At 47.8% G+C, this 17,579-nt stretch overlaps 1 protein-coding gene across 2 annotated transcripts in view; it reads right to left on the reverse strand.

The window, feature by feature from the left end:
* The window catches only part of LOC142588422 (E3 ubiquitin-protein ligase MARCHF8-like), a 256,600-nt gene extending 243,995 nt beyond the window's left edge, over positions 1 to 12,605 (reverse strand). The window contains exon 1 of one of the 2 annotated variants that reach the window (XM_075700155.1): positions 12,378 to 12,605. In XM_075700155.1, coding sequence (XP_075556270.1) covers positions 12,378 to 12,446 — 69 coding nt within the window. In that variant the 5' untranslated portion in view covers positions 12,447 to 12,605. The remainder of the gene's footprint in view (positions 1 to 12,377) is intronic. The other variant, XM_075700125.1, reaches the window with a different exon arrangement.
* Between the last annotated feature and the right edge of the window lie 4,974 nt (positions 12,606 to 17,579).

Genomic DNA, 17,579 nt, shown 5'->3' on the forward strand with positions numbered 1-17,579 from the left:
TAAAACAGCCAATCAAGGCGCGCCGTTGGCGGAGGCGTGGCCAAGGCGATAGTTTCGCGGAAGGCCGAACGTTTCAGAATACGGGCCCAGAATAACAGATCGCAGATTGCGCTGGGTAGGTCTGAATACCCCGGTCAACATTACGAGTTTTTCACGCTACTAAATGCTTAGCATGAAATTAATAACAGACAGAAAGACTTTGTAAATTAAGCAGTTACTTTTCCTCTCTGTTGCTGAAAGCATAGATTAGCAAATAAGTCCGATTTGCGTCGCTAAGGCAGCGTCGGCGCCCGTCCGAGCAGTCCCAGGCCCCGGCTTGCTTTCGCAGCAGGCGCGCGTTCGCTCAAATCCCCGGTAACACTTCGATATTGTTTTATAGTTTACACATTTTCCGGACACGGACGAATAGACATCTTTGAGGGTACGCTTGACGATGCGCCCGTCTCTTGTGACCGCCCTCTGGAAAATGCTACGTTTGCTCCGAGGTATGCGTCGCAGGCAGTGATACACAATACTCAAAGAAGGATGGCCTCTGGAACGTCGCGCTGCGCACCCTGATGAGAAGCAGAGCTGTCGCCGTCGCCGGCGGCAGCATGCGCGCGGTGACGATGAGACCGAACTCCTCGAGCAGGCTCGCGCGGTGCACAGGCCCGAAACTGGGCGCTGCTATTTTGCGGGCCCAAGGCCGCGAGACCGAAATAGAGGCCCCGCGGCACGGCCGCAGACCGCCTACGCGGATCAAAACTCTTCGCCGGATGCGTGCCGAACTCGCGGCGCTCGTCGCGGTGAGTCGCTTCCCGCCGAAGGGGCGAACCACGGGCGCGATGCTGAGGGCGTCTCATCGATTGACGTTGGAAGTGCGGTCGCAGTGCCGCTCTTTAAAGTTTAGATTAAATTTCCGAGAATCGATGGGGTTGCTACGCGAAAAGCCGTGCGCGGCGACGGCCCGGTAATTGCTGCCCTCTATAGACTTCCCGCTGGAGAACGCGAAGTTAGTCAAGTGTAGCTAAAGGATAGGAGAAAAACAATGCTCACCATTGTAAGCAGGTGGCGGAGACAAACTGCGCCGACCTGTAGCGCACGGGTACAAGCCGGCCCACTTTTCAGAAATCAACTGAAAAATTGATCTGCGAGCCAGCTTACGTGTGAGGTAACAGTCGTTAAGCAGCCTCAATAGAAGGACTCTGGTAACGTTTTTCTTCCTTTCGCGTCGCAGAAAACGGGCAGGATTAGCGATGTCGATCTATTTTCTGTGTGATGTTACGTCTAAACACCACAAAGGCGTTAATTAGACGTTTTCCACGGGGCAAACACCCACCCATCCATCAGCGCCTATCCAGACGTCAACGTAGCGTGGACACCGACTGTTCACGGGTCCAAAAAAAGGCCACAATCCCCATCACTACATGACAGCCTGAACTAATGATGAAGGGGGCCACCATCAAATACTACCGAACAAGGACAGCAACCTTGGATTCGCAGTTAATTAGACGTTTGCCACGGACCAAACCCCCACCCATCTGTCAGCGCCTATGCAGACGTCAACTCAGCGTGGACACCGACTCTTGACGGTCCACAAAAGGCCACTATCCCCACCATTACCCGACAGCCTGAACTAATGATGAGGAGGGGGAGGACAAATCAAATGCCACCGAACAACGAACCTTGAATTCGAAGGTTGGTTATCTGCCGTATATTCCATACCATCGGGCTTCGGAGGCGGGGTTAGTGCTCAACGTTGCGATAGTATGCATGGGCTTGATATCGCAACGGATTCGACGATTGTGATTTGCTGCTAGAAAGTCTTCAGATTCCCTAGTCGACTCGCCTAGGGAAGACGACGGTATTAAAGGTGGAGACTTTTCGAGCAGTAGGACGGAGGGTCCTGATGTGAACTCGGACGTTTAACTTGCTCCTGCATGGAGTGGGCTTCCGTAACTGGAGCCGTGTAACTAAGCCAATAAACCCCTTTTCCTTCATTCCTACTACCGGGCGTATTCGTCGATGGGCTTGGTGGATTCCTTGCCTTAACGCCACCCTCAGCCGCAACAGGGCTTAATATCGGCCCGTTGAATCCGAGAAGTCGTTCGAGCAAACGTGTCAAAACTTGACACCGGATTCGCGAATGTTTTATTCGCAACAACTGTTTCATGAGCGGCTTGCGCCTTCCCTACCCTGTTCGATGTCACAATTGGCTCGCTGCTGTTTTCATACGAACTGCTTCCTGAATCTACACCTAGAGACTTTTCGAATTCGGTCCCCGGCGTGAATGCGCAAATACTTTCGTATTACACGCAAAACTGATCGTAAGGACAGCCAACCGGGACAGCGAACTGTATGGCTCCGGCCAATTGCAGGCATTTCTCACGAACGAACAGCTTTGTGATCCCTACATCCCACTGATCGATCCCCGCTGTTTTCGACTGTATGCTTCCCCAAGTCGTAGGGAATGCTACATGGCGCTTTTGCGAATTCCGCTGTAGCAGCAACACCTGTCCTGGTCTATTGTAAGGTCAGCTGTTCTAGGCATTATTTTCCAGCTAATGTTTACCGAATAACAATAAGAAAGAATCTGCGCAGAAAAGCAGGAGCCTAGCTGTATGCACAAGCAACTCTCATGCTAGAATTTTTCGTAAGATCAAATTGCAGCAAATCCTTATGCTGGATATATTATTAGCCAAGATGACCGGCCAATGACAGAGAACACTTACGAGTAAAAAGCTTTGTGAATTCGGCCTGTAAATCGCTAACCCAGTAAAGTGCTTGTAGACTTGCGCTCCACTTAAACATTGCGGCACGACGAGTTGCAACGGCAGTGATATGTTCTTGCTGGGACGCGCCGTGGTTGCTTAGTGGCTGTGGTGTTGGGCTGCTAAGCACGAGGTCGCGGGATCGAACCTCGGCCACGGCGGCCGCATTTCGATAGGGGCGAAGTGCGAAAACACCCGTGTACTTAGATTTAGGCGCACGTTAAAGAACCCCAGGTGGTCCAAATTTACGGAGTCTTCCACTACGGCGTGCTCATAATCAGATCGTGGTTCTGGCACGTAAAACCCAATTTTTTTTTTTTTAATGTTCTTGCTGGGACAACAATGTTAATGTACTACACCGGTAGGTATACTGCACGTAGGCTGCGACGCTGTGGCATGCACAGTCGTTTCTACAAAAGCTTTTCCAGAGGCGCGTACACGGCTGAGAGCCGCATTTTTGCGCCGACCGCCGCGGTGGTGAGACGCGTCCGACGGAAGCGGCACGCGCCGCTGGCTTTCCGCGCCCGTTTCAAGATAGCTCCTCGCACCCGTCGCCCTCCGCTCTCCTTTCCCTTTCCGCCGCGGAATAGCGATGGCGCGTTCACGCTGAGAATACGGTCACCGAAGCGCATTCGGTCTCGGCCGGAGGCGCCGCTGCCGGCGGCAGCTCTTGGTGGCCCACACACCTGGCATTTGAAGATGCACGAGGCTTGGCATTTCGCTTATCATTTGCAAGCAGTCTTGGTTCGCTGTGACAGCTGAACTTCGAGTGACTGATTCAGTTTTAACGTCCCACAGCGAGAGAAAGATGCCGGCAATGGAAACTGGAGATGTTTACTCGACTGCAAGCTTTGAATGAGGGGCTAAATATGAAGCGACACACACACGAGCGAACGAGTGGTAATGTATCCACAAACGTAACTATATTTCATTAAGTTTCATTAAACTTTAAAGTCCTAAAGCTACGCCTCAGCTTATGAGAAACGTCGTAGTAGAAGAATTGAAGCTTGTTGACGGCGCAATTTTTTAAAATATTTTTTTTACTGTATTATGTAAACTCGGCACGCCTGCATTTCTCGAGATGCAGCGGCCAATTAAACGGGCAACTTCGTGCTCAGCTGCAGAAGGCCACAACAGCATGGCGGCGGGCAACAGCTTCTGGAGCAAATAGCGGAGAAATTTTCACTTATTCGAAAGGAACAGGCTTCGATACGGGTCTATTTGTTGTGCTTAAGCACGTCGCATTTGGGCCTACTGGCCTACGCACGAGCAACACAGCGGGAGCCGCCAACACCTCAAGTGTTTGTCCAGAAAGTGGTTCACTCCTCTCAGCTGGCGAGGCGCTTGCAGGGACGTCAGAAGCAGTATTTTAAGAAAGGGATCGTAGGCATAGCAAGTGGGAGCACCGACATCCGGTTGCATGGTTCATACCCTCCAGGAAAATCCAGCCATCTGTCACCTACGATTCCTAGGTTCGGTATCCTAAACATTGAAATATGTGAGAACGTGAAGAAATTGACGTAAGAACTAACATGGTAAAAAATATAAGAAAACGGTAAACATTTTCAATGAAATCTTTCCTTGTCAAGTTAATCGCATCTCCCTTCCCACAAGAGCCATAAGAATATTATTTCCCTCCGTTTCCCATTACTTTAATTCGCATTCATATTATTTATTTCCTTTGTGCCGCGTTCAGAGCACCTGTGCTATACCCCTCCCACCTTCCCGTTTTCCCTCTTTTCTTTTTTTTTTTCTGTCAAATGTCACGGTGGAGCAGTTGGAAGCAGCACCGCCCCCCCCCCCTCCCATTTGGTATGTATCAAATGACAGACAACTGAGCTGTGTGGCGTCTTTGTTCCACCGTTGTTCAATGTGTGGACAAACGTATCACGACAGCCAGTCGCACTGGTTGTCGTCGCCTTTAAAGTCGGTTGCAGGCAAGGAGGCCGCCTTTCCTGCTCTTTCTCTCGTGGATCAACCCGCGTGCAGACGACCCTTTCTCGTGCGTCCTCCCTGGATGAGTCCGCCTGCAGTCCCATTCCTGGCGGCGGTGCACAATAAGTCGCCTCTCCCCCTCGCCTCCTCCCTGGCCACGTCAAGCTCTGTTTTACTGCGGAAGTAGAGGACGTTTTATGCACCTGGGGTGCATCCACCACAAAGGTCATTTCCGCCTCGTTTCTTCACGCACAACTCGAGTGAAGGAAAATTCGGTAAACGGCGACATTTTCGCTTGGAAAACGACCATTATTTGAATATTTCCGGCCTCGGACGTCTTTGATCCTGCACAGACGCTTTCTCCTTAATCGATTTAAAAACGCCGGATCTTAGTAGCGACAAGGCAGCGCCGTGCATCCCAAAGCCGTGAAAGTCAGCAAAATACCACGAACGGGTTGGATATGTGCGAGCATCCGCACCTTAATGCCCCGGTGCGACCCACTGATGTGGCCTCGCGATATGCGACGGCGACCAAAATTATCTCCATTGAACGCAACAATTACCGTTATTAGTAGAGAGAAGAAGATGCGACCGAAGGTCTTTCAGTCTTGCGTGGTTTGTCCTAATCACCGAGTTTTGTTTCCCCTGTCCAAATGCGTTGCGCGAAGGCCTCGACTGCTACGCAAAGACACGCTTGAGCGAAACGAGGTTTTCACAGATAGAAAACCTCCGCATCAATGTCGTCGTGTTTTCCTTTTCATAGACATCCCCTAATACCGTTCAGTACGGCCGCTTACGTGTCAAGTATATTTTGTCTCACCAGGGACGACTGTTTTGTGTGTTGACGTCTAAGCCATAGTGCGACGCAAGTGACATTTATTCTCGACGATGAGCTGATTCATGCAGATAATTGATCGGATAGGACAGTGAAGAGCACCTACTCCAACTTAATAAGAATGAAGCTGATCTTATGCGCAGACTGCATTATCGCATGCACTCCACGATACCGCATCTGCATGAAGTTTATTTCAACAATTTAGAAAAACAGCACCGATCATTCACCAAATTTGCTTCAAGTATTGTGCTTTAAGCTACACATAGGTATACGTAACACGTAGTGACTGCAGGTGCACTATGTGTGGGATATATTGAGATGTAAACACGGCGTCAGATCGGAAGGAATGCGCCTTGCGTGTGCGAAAAGGGGATTCACTGGAACTGCATCATTGGTTTTCTGTTTAACCGGCATCGCATCCGCAAGAGGCATGTAGAACAGAGAATACAGCATTTATGCCGCATCGTTGTTGACACACACACACACACACACACACACACACACACACACACACACACACACACACACACACACACACACACACACACACACACACACACACACACACACACACACACACACACACACACACGCACACACACACACACACACGCACGCACGCACGCACGCACGCACACACACACACACGCACGCACGCACGCACGCACACGCACGCACGCACACACAAAGGACATGTGTTGTGCAGGATTCAGATTTCTGGGGGGGGGGGGCATTAGCGCATGCTGCGCGCAATAGAAAGATGAGCCAAATCGAACGTATAACGACGCCACGATGATAGTTTGCTCAAATTTACGAGTACTTTATGTTCCCTCTCTTGCACCGCTAGTCTAGAGACCTCGAAGCCAACCTCATAAGCATGCTCACGTGCGAGTGGGATGCACTTTTGCATGGATTTTGTTGGCCACGGTCCCAAGAAATTCTCTAGGCTTAATGTTTTTAGTAGATGTACATATACACCATACATTCTTTTTCTTTTTTCTTTTCTTTTTAAAGAAAACCTTGTTCATTAAAGGATGGGGAAAGAACAGGGGTCAAATTCACAAAGCTTTTTGTTCGCAAGAGCTGCGTTGGACGGACACCCTCGTTAATAACCGGGGCCCCGATTCAGACATTCTTACGCTAGAATTGTTCGTAAGAAAGAGTTTCAGCCGATCCGGATGCAACACATACTATTATTGAAGACGGCCGGCTAATGGCAAACAGTGCTTCCTAAAGAAATGCTTAGTGAATCGGGCCCCAGGGTCCGTATTCACAAAAAGTTCTTACGCTGGTATTGTTCGTGAGAGCAAATTCCAGCCAATCCTGATGCTGGACATATATTAGCGAAGGCGACCGACCAATGGTATATAGCCCTTGCGAACGAAGAGGATTGTGATGTCGGCCCCTGTTCGATACATGTTCTTGCGACCAGTTCTAGCGTCAATACTTCCTTGTGCATACGGACGCAGACTTCTTCGTTACACAACATCATAAATTGTACTTGAATCAACAGTTACAGTGCCAAAAAGTAAAACAGAACACAAATATTAATGTGACAAATAAATTCACCTTTTCTCGGTGCTATGTGAAACTTTGTTCTTGACTGTCAGCATGCACGATAGGAATAGCGACGCCGATCTTGCCAGAAAAGCGCATTCGATGAAAGAGGATATTGCGGAGATTAGAAAACGAGGGTCAGTAAGAGGAAAACCCGAGAAAAATAAAATGACATGGCGCAAATGAACATTCAAGTCAGGCGAAGCGCTCCCTCGATGAACTGTAAAGTTCAGCACATATCCAGTTTATTTCTGGGAATGCCAGCTCTGATGCGCACGTGAACGCGACCAAGCAACATTTAGGGGGCATTCACCTGCATTGTGGCATGAACGGCTATTCGAAGTTTATGATTAATTATCGATGCGGACTGCAATCACGTGGACAAAGTTTGTAGCCTTCTGGTTTATAGCAGTTAGATAAGACTCGTAAATGGTGTACTTACACGTATTTGTGCACGCAGATGCCGATGCATATACCGGGTGTCCCAGTTAACTACGACCAAGATTAAAAAAAAAAAAAACTCAAGAGCTCAAGAGAAATCGTACCGACTGCATAGGCGCTGTAGTCGTGTTTACTTACAGCCAGTATATTTTTCATCACGAAACATTAATTAATTAATTGCTTTTAATTAGTGAACTTCTTAATTATTGCATGAATCTAAAACATATCAATTACAAAGTTCTAGGGCACCTCAAATAACCTCCGAATCAAGCATTTGTTTGTGCTCAGCTGTGCCTCATTGGCATTTCCGCGGATAAACAAAAGCGCGCGAAACATCCAAAATACGAGATAGATAAGTGCTCGTGCGCCGCTACTGAAGCGCTCCCAAGCGAATAGCCACGGATACCCGGCTTTACTAGCGGGCTGCAGCTCGATACAGGGCTTCATGCTATGTGATGGTCGCGGAATCATAAGAACACGCCGCTGCACTGTAAAATAATTTACACCCTAAAAAGTGAAAAAGGGTGTAAATGTGTCTAACTCACACCCTTAAGGTGTTATCCATATAACGGACACCCTAAGGGTGTGAGTTATAGACACATTTACACCCTTTTTCACGTTTTATGGTGTAAATTATTTTACAGTGTGACGCATTGATAAGCGCAGCGGAGCCGTAGGGGGGGGGGGGATTTCGAAGCCGGGAACGTGACGGCGCACTTGAGACTAATTTTGCGCACTCATCTTTTTCTGTAGATAGGCGCGCCCGGAAGGTATGTACCTTTTGTTCCCTTTAGCATTAGAAACAAACATTGTGCAGGCTATATGTCCATCTAATGCGTTTTGGCGGATCTGTGCGGCCAGCATATGCTGTTGTCGATTACGTAAATCATTTTTGGCTGACGTGTCAGTGCGTAGACAATAACGGGAGTATCCGTTAGTAACGAGTATCCATCAACGATACTTAGAACGTACAAAGTCCTTTGCGAGAAGGGTAGCTTCACAAGAAAACGACTCAGGACTGCGACGGCAGCTCAAGAAGCGGAAACAGAAGCGGTTTGAGCGGTCTTTGCTGCTAACCCTCACGGTAGTGTGCGCGACGCCAGTGCGGAGGCCGGAACCTCAAGGTCATCAGTGTGGAGGATTGAAAAAAAAGAAGTCACATGCACCCGTACCATGTACATCTTCATCAAAAACTTGAAGACCCAGATTTTGAAAATAGACTTGACTTTGTCAATTAGATTTTCACGAAATGTGAAGAAACACCGGATTTTCTCATTCGTGTGCTTTGGACGGATGAGGCTAATTTCTCCAGAAGCGCACAAGTTAGTCTTCACAACGCGCACTACTGGAGTGACAGGAATCCCCACTAGCTGGCAGAAACACGACACCAATAGCAGTGGTCGTTTAATTGGGGTGCGGTATTTTTGATGGCAGCATCATTGGACCCATCTTTTTTGACAACGCACTAACGAAGCAACGCTACGTCAACGCTCGAGGGCTCCGTGAACGACGTCTGTTGCAACGTTCAACTTGCGCACCTTCGGAACGTCTGGTTTCAACACGATGGTGCTCTCGCACATAATAGTAGTCAGTCTCGAGCGTGGGTCGACAAGCTTTTTCCTGGACAGTGGATTGGCCGGCACGAACCTGTACCCTGGCCTGCAAGGTCGCCGGACATGATACAGCTGGCCGCTATCTTGTACGCGTTCGAAAAGCCAACGTTCGATTTCGCCTCACGCGATTGGACTAGATTGGCCTAGGCCGCGATATCGGCGCAGCCTGGACAATCGCGCGAGGCGAAATCGAACGTGTACAAGATAGAGGCCCTGGCCTCCTTCTTGTGGGGCTACGTGAAAGATCGCGTGTATAGCAGCGAAGCTACCACACAAGACTCTGCTCTGCTTACTTTTGCCCTAAAGGCAAAAGTAAGGTCTAGAAACCAATACATCCCAGCAATTTTGCGCTGATTCTTCTTTATTTGTGTATTTTTGATGACAGTGTGTGCGCGCACTTGGCTTTCAGAGTGCAATTTCGCTGCTTTTGCCGCGGTATTGGTCCTTTACCGTCTGGGTAGTTGATCCATAGTATTGTTCCTTTCTTGTTACTTCTGTCTCCTAGGTGTGCACATTAAAATATCACGCTTAGCGAACAGTTGACGAGCGGCCATTTTAAGAGTCATTTGATTTATTATCGCTTGGTGCCAGCTGAGAAAGCCACACTTCTGTATGGCATTGCTCTGCATCACTCATCACTCTACATGTTATTGCAACTATCAGGACAACCAGGAGGACATTACTCGTGTATATAGATCACCACTCCTCTGTATAATCAATTGTTACTTGCGTCGGTATAGCTTAGGCGGCACCCCTGACATCGGTTATGTTTTTTCTTCTTCTTTTTGTGTATATTCATGCAGTCGAATATCATCCATACTATACAGCAGCTGATGTATAACTCAAGCCCGTGTAACGGTGTCCAAGGCAACAGTACATATTTCTCTGTGTATAATTAGATTGTACAAATGTGATGCCATAGTCTGCAAGGTGCATACAGCCTTCATTAAAAAAGAAAAAGAACTAAAACACGAAACAAGTGGTGCTGAGTACTGGCTGCGTCGTCCACCATATGCAGGACTCCTCATACCGGACAGTTCTGGCAGTAAAAAACACAGTTGGCCTCCTTCTCCAGAGGTTTCGAGCGATGCCGATGCAACAGCAGGCCGACTATGCGTCCCGGAGTCGGCCGTGGTTATGTGCGCAATGTCTTCGTTTCTTTTGGCAAAGCCTCTACCACGCTCGTTGCTGCTTTATGCCACTCTCACCCCTCACCCCCCTCCCCCGGCACACACTAATCGCATCGCCCGCACACACTAATTATTAAATATAACACATAGCAAGCGCCCATGCCTTGATTATTTGACACATGTATAAACTTTTCGTTTTCCAAGCCGCCGTATACATTGCAATGTAAAGCACACTTTAATTTAAAAAAGAAACTAAATAAGCAACGAGCTAAGAAAATAAATACAAATGAAGCTGCGAAGAACGGAGCGAACACGTCGCGGCTCGCGTTTAGCATAACTTCAAGATTCAAAGCCATACCACCTTCTTAAATTTAGATCTTTTATTTTCGTGGCCATTCTTTTCTAAGTCTTAGCGATTGCATTAAGCAGGACAAAAATTTCGCCGAAATCGCGTTATATATGCGCATATGTCGCACTCTGAATGTGCCTACGCTGTAAATGCGGAGAATTTCCTAGGGCATAATTGCCCCAGCCGCTATCAGCAAAAATCAGCCTACAGATAATGGCCAAAAATCAGCCTTCCTATGTAAACGCAAATCTGCTAATCTACCAGGCGTGAAATGAAAAGTAAAACGAAAAAATTAGTGGGGTAGGGGGGAGGACGTCGTTGCCACGTTTAAGTAAATACCTCAATGTACAATTTCCATAAAAGTGGAACAAAAGGCCAATCCGACATGAAAAGAAAGAAACGAGAAGTTATCCGCTCAGAAGAGCGTTTCGAGGAATGATTGAACGACTGAAGACGCGATGACAGGACGCGTTATGCTATGTAAGAGCATAGAACACTGTCTAGGTGTTTCGCCCGAAAGCCAACATCGCCGAAAAAAAGAAGAGAGAGAGAACTGAAAACGAATCTCTTCGCTCTGATAAATAGGCAATTTCGTTTCTCACCGAGACACATCTGACTGCATAGGTAACAGGTTTTAAACATTCTCTTTTTCTTCTCTGGCGTTATTAGGCAAGTCCGCCTTCTGTGAAGTGGATGACCCGATTCAAGGTTTTCCATGTCGTACTTCTAAAGAACTTGCTCGAGCGCGAGACAGGCATCCCAATTAGCTAGAATGAGTGCATTTTTTCTCCGATCAAACGATATAGCTCTTTAATAGCGTTCAAGAAAACGAGATGTAAAGATATTGAGTCTATATATCTAAAAGAAGTTCGTAAAACTGGTTCTGGGCGTGGAATAATCAATACCTTGTCAACAGGTTGAAATGCACAGAAAGATGCGCCTTTGTAGGGCCTATACCCAGATCGAAAACTTCCCTTTTCCTATTCTTTCATTTTCTAGCACTTCCTTTCTCTCACTTTCTTATGGAGTTTTTGGTTTCGTATTTACTGAGATGACGTTCTCGTGCCCAGATTGACCATGGACGTATAATGCATATGAAGTGACCGGATTCGAACCACGCATTTGTTTTTTTAGCGAGGTGGACAGCTGGGCGAATTATTTGGGATTAACACTGCTTCAGCGGAAAAGGTGATTTAGACGAAAGCTGAGAAAGACACTGGACAAAGGCTGCGTCCTTCTCTGCTATTCCACGTGTGCTTCTTTAATGTAGCTGTGCTTTTAGCGTTGAAAACGTCAAAGCTGATTCTCTGCTTGTGTTTCTTCCCCTTTTGTGTTGCAAGCAAACTAAGAATGTGCTCACTTGGAAAGACGCGGACATGTACAAGTCAGTGAATCATGCCTTCAGGGCATAAATGTGGGCCAAGCAAAACCTTGCCATGTGTGTGTAAGACGCTTTGGCACCTTATCTGTCGCCTTGTCGCAGCCTGGTATGTCCCCACAGGAGGTTTCTTGTATATAAACCGGCGTGCGCTAGAGAATAGCGCAATTCACTACATACTCGGTAGCGTTATGGAGAAAAGCAATCGCTCCGAGGCGGTGCAGTTCTTTTAAAGCGTGACTGCGTGCGTTCGCCCCCTGTGCGGCGTGCATGCCGACAGCCAGCTTCGGCCGTCGGCAGACATCCGGACGAAAAGGCGCCCTCACCGAGGCGGGCGTATATCGCACCGCGGCTATTAGGATGCGCGAAACGGGGCGCGCCGACGTTACCTTGTGGGCGGATGTATCCACAGCTGCATGGCGGCAGAGCGGTGACAGCGCCTGGGTCTCCACACTCATGACTACGGAGAGGTGCTGCGCCTGCTACGAGCAGCTGGGCCGCAGCGGCAGCCCGGGCGGCCACATGGCAGCGACGAGTATGCCTCTCTTCGGCGTCGGCCCGGCGGCGCGTGATCGGCGGCGTAGCGCTCTTCGCGTCGTCCCCGGCGGCAGAGAGAAACAGCCGCGAAAGTTGTGGCGCCGGAAAGAAGGGGATCGCGCTGGCAGAAGTTACGTCAGGCGCTACGTAACCGGGCTCCAATGGGCGACCGCTTTTTGCTTTTCCTTCGCGTGGGGCACCCTCGCTAGCCACCCTACCCTCGCGTTCACCCTCGGCCGCTACTGCCAGGGGGGAACTTATTTTCTGCCCGGCGTCCGGTTGCGTCACGCGCGTTGCTGTAGGTCATGGCGGGGGAAACGCGCTCCGTTCCTTCTTTCGTGTTTCTGTGTCGGCGCGCACGAGCGGTGAAAGTGAGCGGCGACGGCCGTTATTGAGACCGGCCGCTCCGATGCAGGCCGGAAGTTTTGACCGCGTTTCTCCCTCGGCCGGCCGCGCGCCCCACTCTCCCCAGTCGTTACAGCAGTAAACAACCGGCGGTCAACTATTTCCGCGTCTCGGCTGGCATAAGCAGCATCCTGCCACTTTCGCGCGGGTCGCCGCTGTCCGAGCACGGGATGTGCAGTCTTCAGCAAAAGCCCCCTGACAACTAAGCGGGTGATCACGCAGCGTGGTCCGCGCAGCACTAGTTGTAATGCATGTTCAGCATTCCGAGGCTTCTTCCTCTCAACTACCGCGCCTCTCGAGCGGGGCGCGACGGGAGACCCATCAGCACACTGAACTCCGATCATGTGCATATGTGTCGTGGTGACACCGTGCACCCGCCCTACTGCACGGCGCACAGCGTTTGACTAACAAGACGCTGCGCGGACACGCCCATGTGTACGGGAGTTGCGGCCGAGATCCGATCCGCAACCTCTCCGCTTTTTGTTTTACCGCGTCGACCTTAGCTCATAGTCGAGTCGCACCGGTTCATGTCAGCCGGGCGTAGTCGCACCGTTATTGATTAGACGCGGAACTGCGCACTGTCAGTTGGTCGCATCAGTTGGTCGGATGAAAAAACTAAATAATTTGCTTCCTGATTTGACACACCAGAACTGACTGACGGGTGCACTTACGGGAAGTTGAATGTTTTCGCGACAAAACTCAGCGCAGCATGCACACGCTGAATTAGTGTTGAAAACTCCTGCCGCTGTGAAATTTAACTTCATAAAAATATTAAGCCTCTCTGTCTACCCTCACACCTCCCCCAATCTACTATTAGCAATCCAGTGGCCGAATTCACAAAGCTTTTATTTCATAAATGTTGTTTGCCATTACCATTGGCCAACTGCATTCGCTGAAATTATATCTTACGCAAATTTCGGACGTAAGAGGTTTTTTGGGAATGCAGGCCCATGTGCTGAATTCACAAAAGCTTTCTGTTTGTCGCGAGTGCTGTTTGCCATTGGCAGGCTGCCTTCGTTAATTCTATGCCATACATCACGATTGGCTGGCATCTGTTCTTGAGAACTGCTAGTTCTAGCGCAATAACTTTTTTGTGGATTGCTACCCAGAGGGGAGTTTCACCTCCGCTTAAGCCCCTTGCATATTCCATCCCATATCTCTCTCTCTCGTTCTCTTTCTCTCTCTCTCTACCTGCGCTTGATAAATACCGCTCTAAAGTGTAGCCATAAGTTCCGTTCATTTTCATTCATATGACGCAAAATGACAGTTTACTAGCGCAAAAAAAAAAAATTAAGAGCTAGGCGTCGCTCCCTTGTATATCGCTCCCAAACCACAGCACTGGTTGGCCAGTGGGACGTAGTAGACTTCAGTTTTATTTTATTCATTCTGAAATTTTTTTTTGTGGGCCGTTTGTGCGCTAGAAAAAGTTCTTGAAACTTCCGTGGTTGAGCTATTGTGCCATAAGAATGCAATGAAATTCTTTATCAATAAACAGTGAACTAGACCCGAGCAAACGCTCCCAAAATCTGTAATGGAAGTATTAGCTGGCGAGGGAACTTCAAGGTGGCTTCAGCACCTGTCTGTCATTTCGACGGTGCGAATTACAGAGCTGCTCGTGCAGCTAGATTTAGGGGCACGTCAAGGAAGAATACACATATGGTCACTATTACTCTGAAGCCCTCCACTACAGCGTCTCTTAAAAAATTAAATTATGGGGTTTAACGTGCCAAAACCACTTTCTGATTATGAGGCACGCCGTAGTGGAGGGCTCCGGAAATTTCGACCACCTGGGGTTCTTTAACGTGCACCTAAATCTAAGCACACGGGAGCGTCTCTTGGGGCCCCAGAGTTACTTTGGTACGTTAAGCCCCGAGAATGAATCAATCAATCAGTGTGCCTTTAAATCGACCAAATCTTTTTATGTCACCCGTTTACCCTACGAACGTTTCTAATGCATACACCTGAGTTATTTCGCTTTGCTTAAATGCAACCCCTTCAAATTCAGCCCTAACTTTCGCTATGCGAGCTCCATTACTGTTAATATATTACGTGTCGACCACCAAGCGAAAAGTCCATCAATCAAGTGTCTATCCGGCTTCCTGGTACCTAACTGCATGGGTGCGTTCGCAGGTCATCTGGTTCTGACTTCCTAATTACAGTTTAATTATCTAATAGCTCGCATGGATGGGCAGATTCACTAATTAATTGTCTGCATGTTCCCAGCTTTGCCCTTTTTCCAAGTGGCACATGCACTTCTATATCCACCGCCATTGTCAGGAAAGGCACTGTCGAGCGTTTTTGCATCTTGAAAGATTACGCCTGAGACATACCTACCTGGGGGTCTGTAGTCACAAAAATCTTCCAGTCAAACCTGATGCTGGACATATCATTAGCAAAGGTGGCTGGTCAATGGCAAACAGCTCTTACGATTGTGAACCTTTGTGAATTCGACCCCTGTTGAACAGCACTAGCAAGTGTACTCACGCGAGTATTCCCGGTGTATTTGTTCAATAGATTCAAGAACGCATCGTACGCGAGAAGTTCCGTCGCCCCATATACAGGAATTGAATTCTCGGATTTTACATGCCAAAACAACGATGGGTTTTACTTGCCGCATATACAGGGTATCCCAACTATCATGCACCAAGATTTAAAAATATGCAAATGCCACGTAGCTGGACAGAACCAAGGTAATCTTGTTTGCCGTCGCCTTGAGATACAAAGATTATTTTTGCGTCCCGCCTAATTACATAATTAGTCTTAATTAATCAATCAATTTCTCAACTAACATATTAGATAATAGTGTCAATGGGAAAGTAGAGCAACACGAAAGACACCGGATACAGCTTTTTGTTGCTCATGCGCGACTAGCCGAGGCACTTTGCGTGTATTCGCGGGCTTCTTTCACCTTTGGAAAAGCCCTTTTATGTAGCATGTATTGAGCAACAGAAACCTGCATTGGGAGTTGTTCATGTTGCTGTACAATTTTCTCATGGGCACTTTTAATCTAAATATAATATTTCAGAAGTTGATTAAATAATTAAGGCTAATTGTGTAATTAGGCGGAACGCAAAAAATAATCTGAGTATCTCCAAGCGACGGCAAACATTACGTTGGTTCTGTTCAGGCACGCACGTGGCGTTTGCATATTTTTTAATGTTGGTGCATGATAGTTGGGACACCCTGTGTAAGGAAAGGGAAACTAATGTTTCTTTTTGACGAAAACACTATGGCTTTCTCTGACATCTAACTTTAACTAAAGGCAAAGAAATCATGAACACGATCTTCACACATCCGCGCAATTGAAAAGCAGACCAATGCAGTAATAAACATACTTCGGCGACTCGCAGGCACAACGTGGGGGGGGGGGGGGGGGGGATCAATCTCTTCGCTACTACAAGTTCATAACGCACTCATAAAACAAAAAAATTGCTTACTCGGCACCTATTCTCCATGGTTTATCGCAAACTTCTGAAGAACGTCTTCAACGTTTACTAGCAAGGGGGCTGCGAGTGTGTCTTGGGGTTCCGCAGGCTACCTCGAGTTCTTTAGTAATTGCTGAAGCTCGTCACCTCCCCCCCCCCTTTCCAGTCATACGAACGGTTGAAACATGCCGACATATTTATCGCATCTTAATCCAACACGAGAAGCATCCATGAAACCTCGCGCTCACCGTTAGAAACAAAAGTAAAATTCACGATGTGTTTCGAGAACATAAAGCATTATTACCAAGATTTGAATTATGCAAAGTGGATGTTAGTTACCCTCCCTGGATGTTAACATACCCTAAAATAGAGTTATCGGTTGACGGGATTATATCTAAGAGAGACATGTTCATACTAGCCGCACAGCAACTGGCACTCTTCCAAATTTACTCATTATACCCCCTGTACATCCGCGTTTATACAGATGGTTCGTGCCATAAAAATTCCTCGACATCAGCATTCGTCATTCCACATTTAGCGCTAGAGCAAACATTTAAATTATCCCGGGAGACATCTTCCACCATGGCAGAACTATTTGCAATCCTGTGTGCTTTGCGTTTCATAACATTAGAAAAACATTCGCAAAAATGGGTTATCTTTAGCGATTCGCAAGCCGCTCTCACATTACTACAGAGCAATAAGAAAAATTCTTTGAACACTTCGATATTGTATGACACGCTCAAAGAACTTACAAAAGCAATCGCAATGAACCACGTAATTGCATTTCAGTGGATTCCTGGGCACTGCAATATTCCTGGTAATACTGCAGCGGACGCAGCTGCGAATCGAGCGCACAATAACGCAGAGACAATCAATCTTCCCCTATTGCGTAGTGAAGTCCGTCTGATCCTGAGACAGATTTCTTGTCGTCTCAGCAAAACTACCTGGTTTGACCAGCAAACTAAAAACTCGGAGTTATACTCTATAGACCCATGTATAAACTTATCAATGCCGGAAACTCTAAGACACAACAGAAAATTTGAAACTTTGGTACACCGGCTGCGTCTTGGTACTGCATTTACGAAACACTTCTTGTACAGAATAAAACATGTCTCTAGTCCGCAGTGTTCTTGTGGCCATCCAGACGAAGATGTGCATCATCTTCTTCTCGAGTGCACGAAATACGATACACAAAGAACGGTACTGCAAGCTAATTTGTTTATA

This window comes from Dermacentor variabilis, chromosome 1 (genome assembly GCF_050947875.1).
Source record: "Dermacentor variabilis isolate Ectoservices chromosome 1, ASM5094787v1, whole genome shotgun sequence".
Classification (NCBI taxonomy): Eukaryota; Metazoa; Arthropoda; class Arachnida; order Ixodida; family Ixodidae; genus Dermacentor; species Dermacentor variabilis.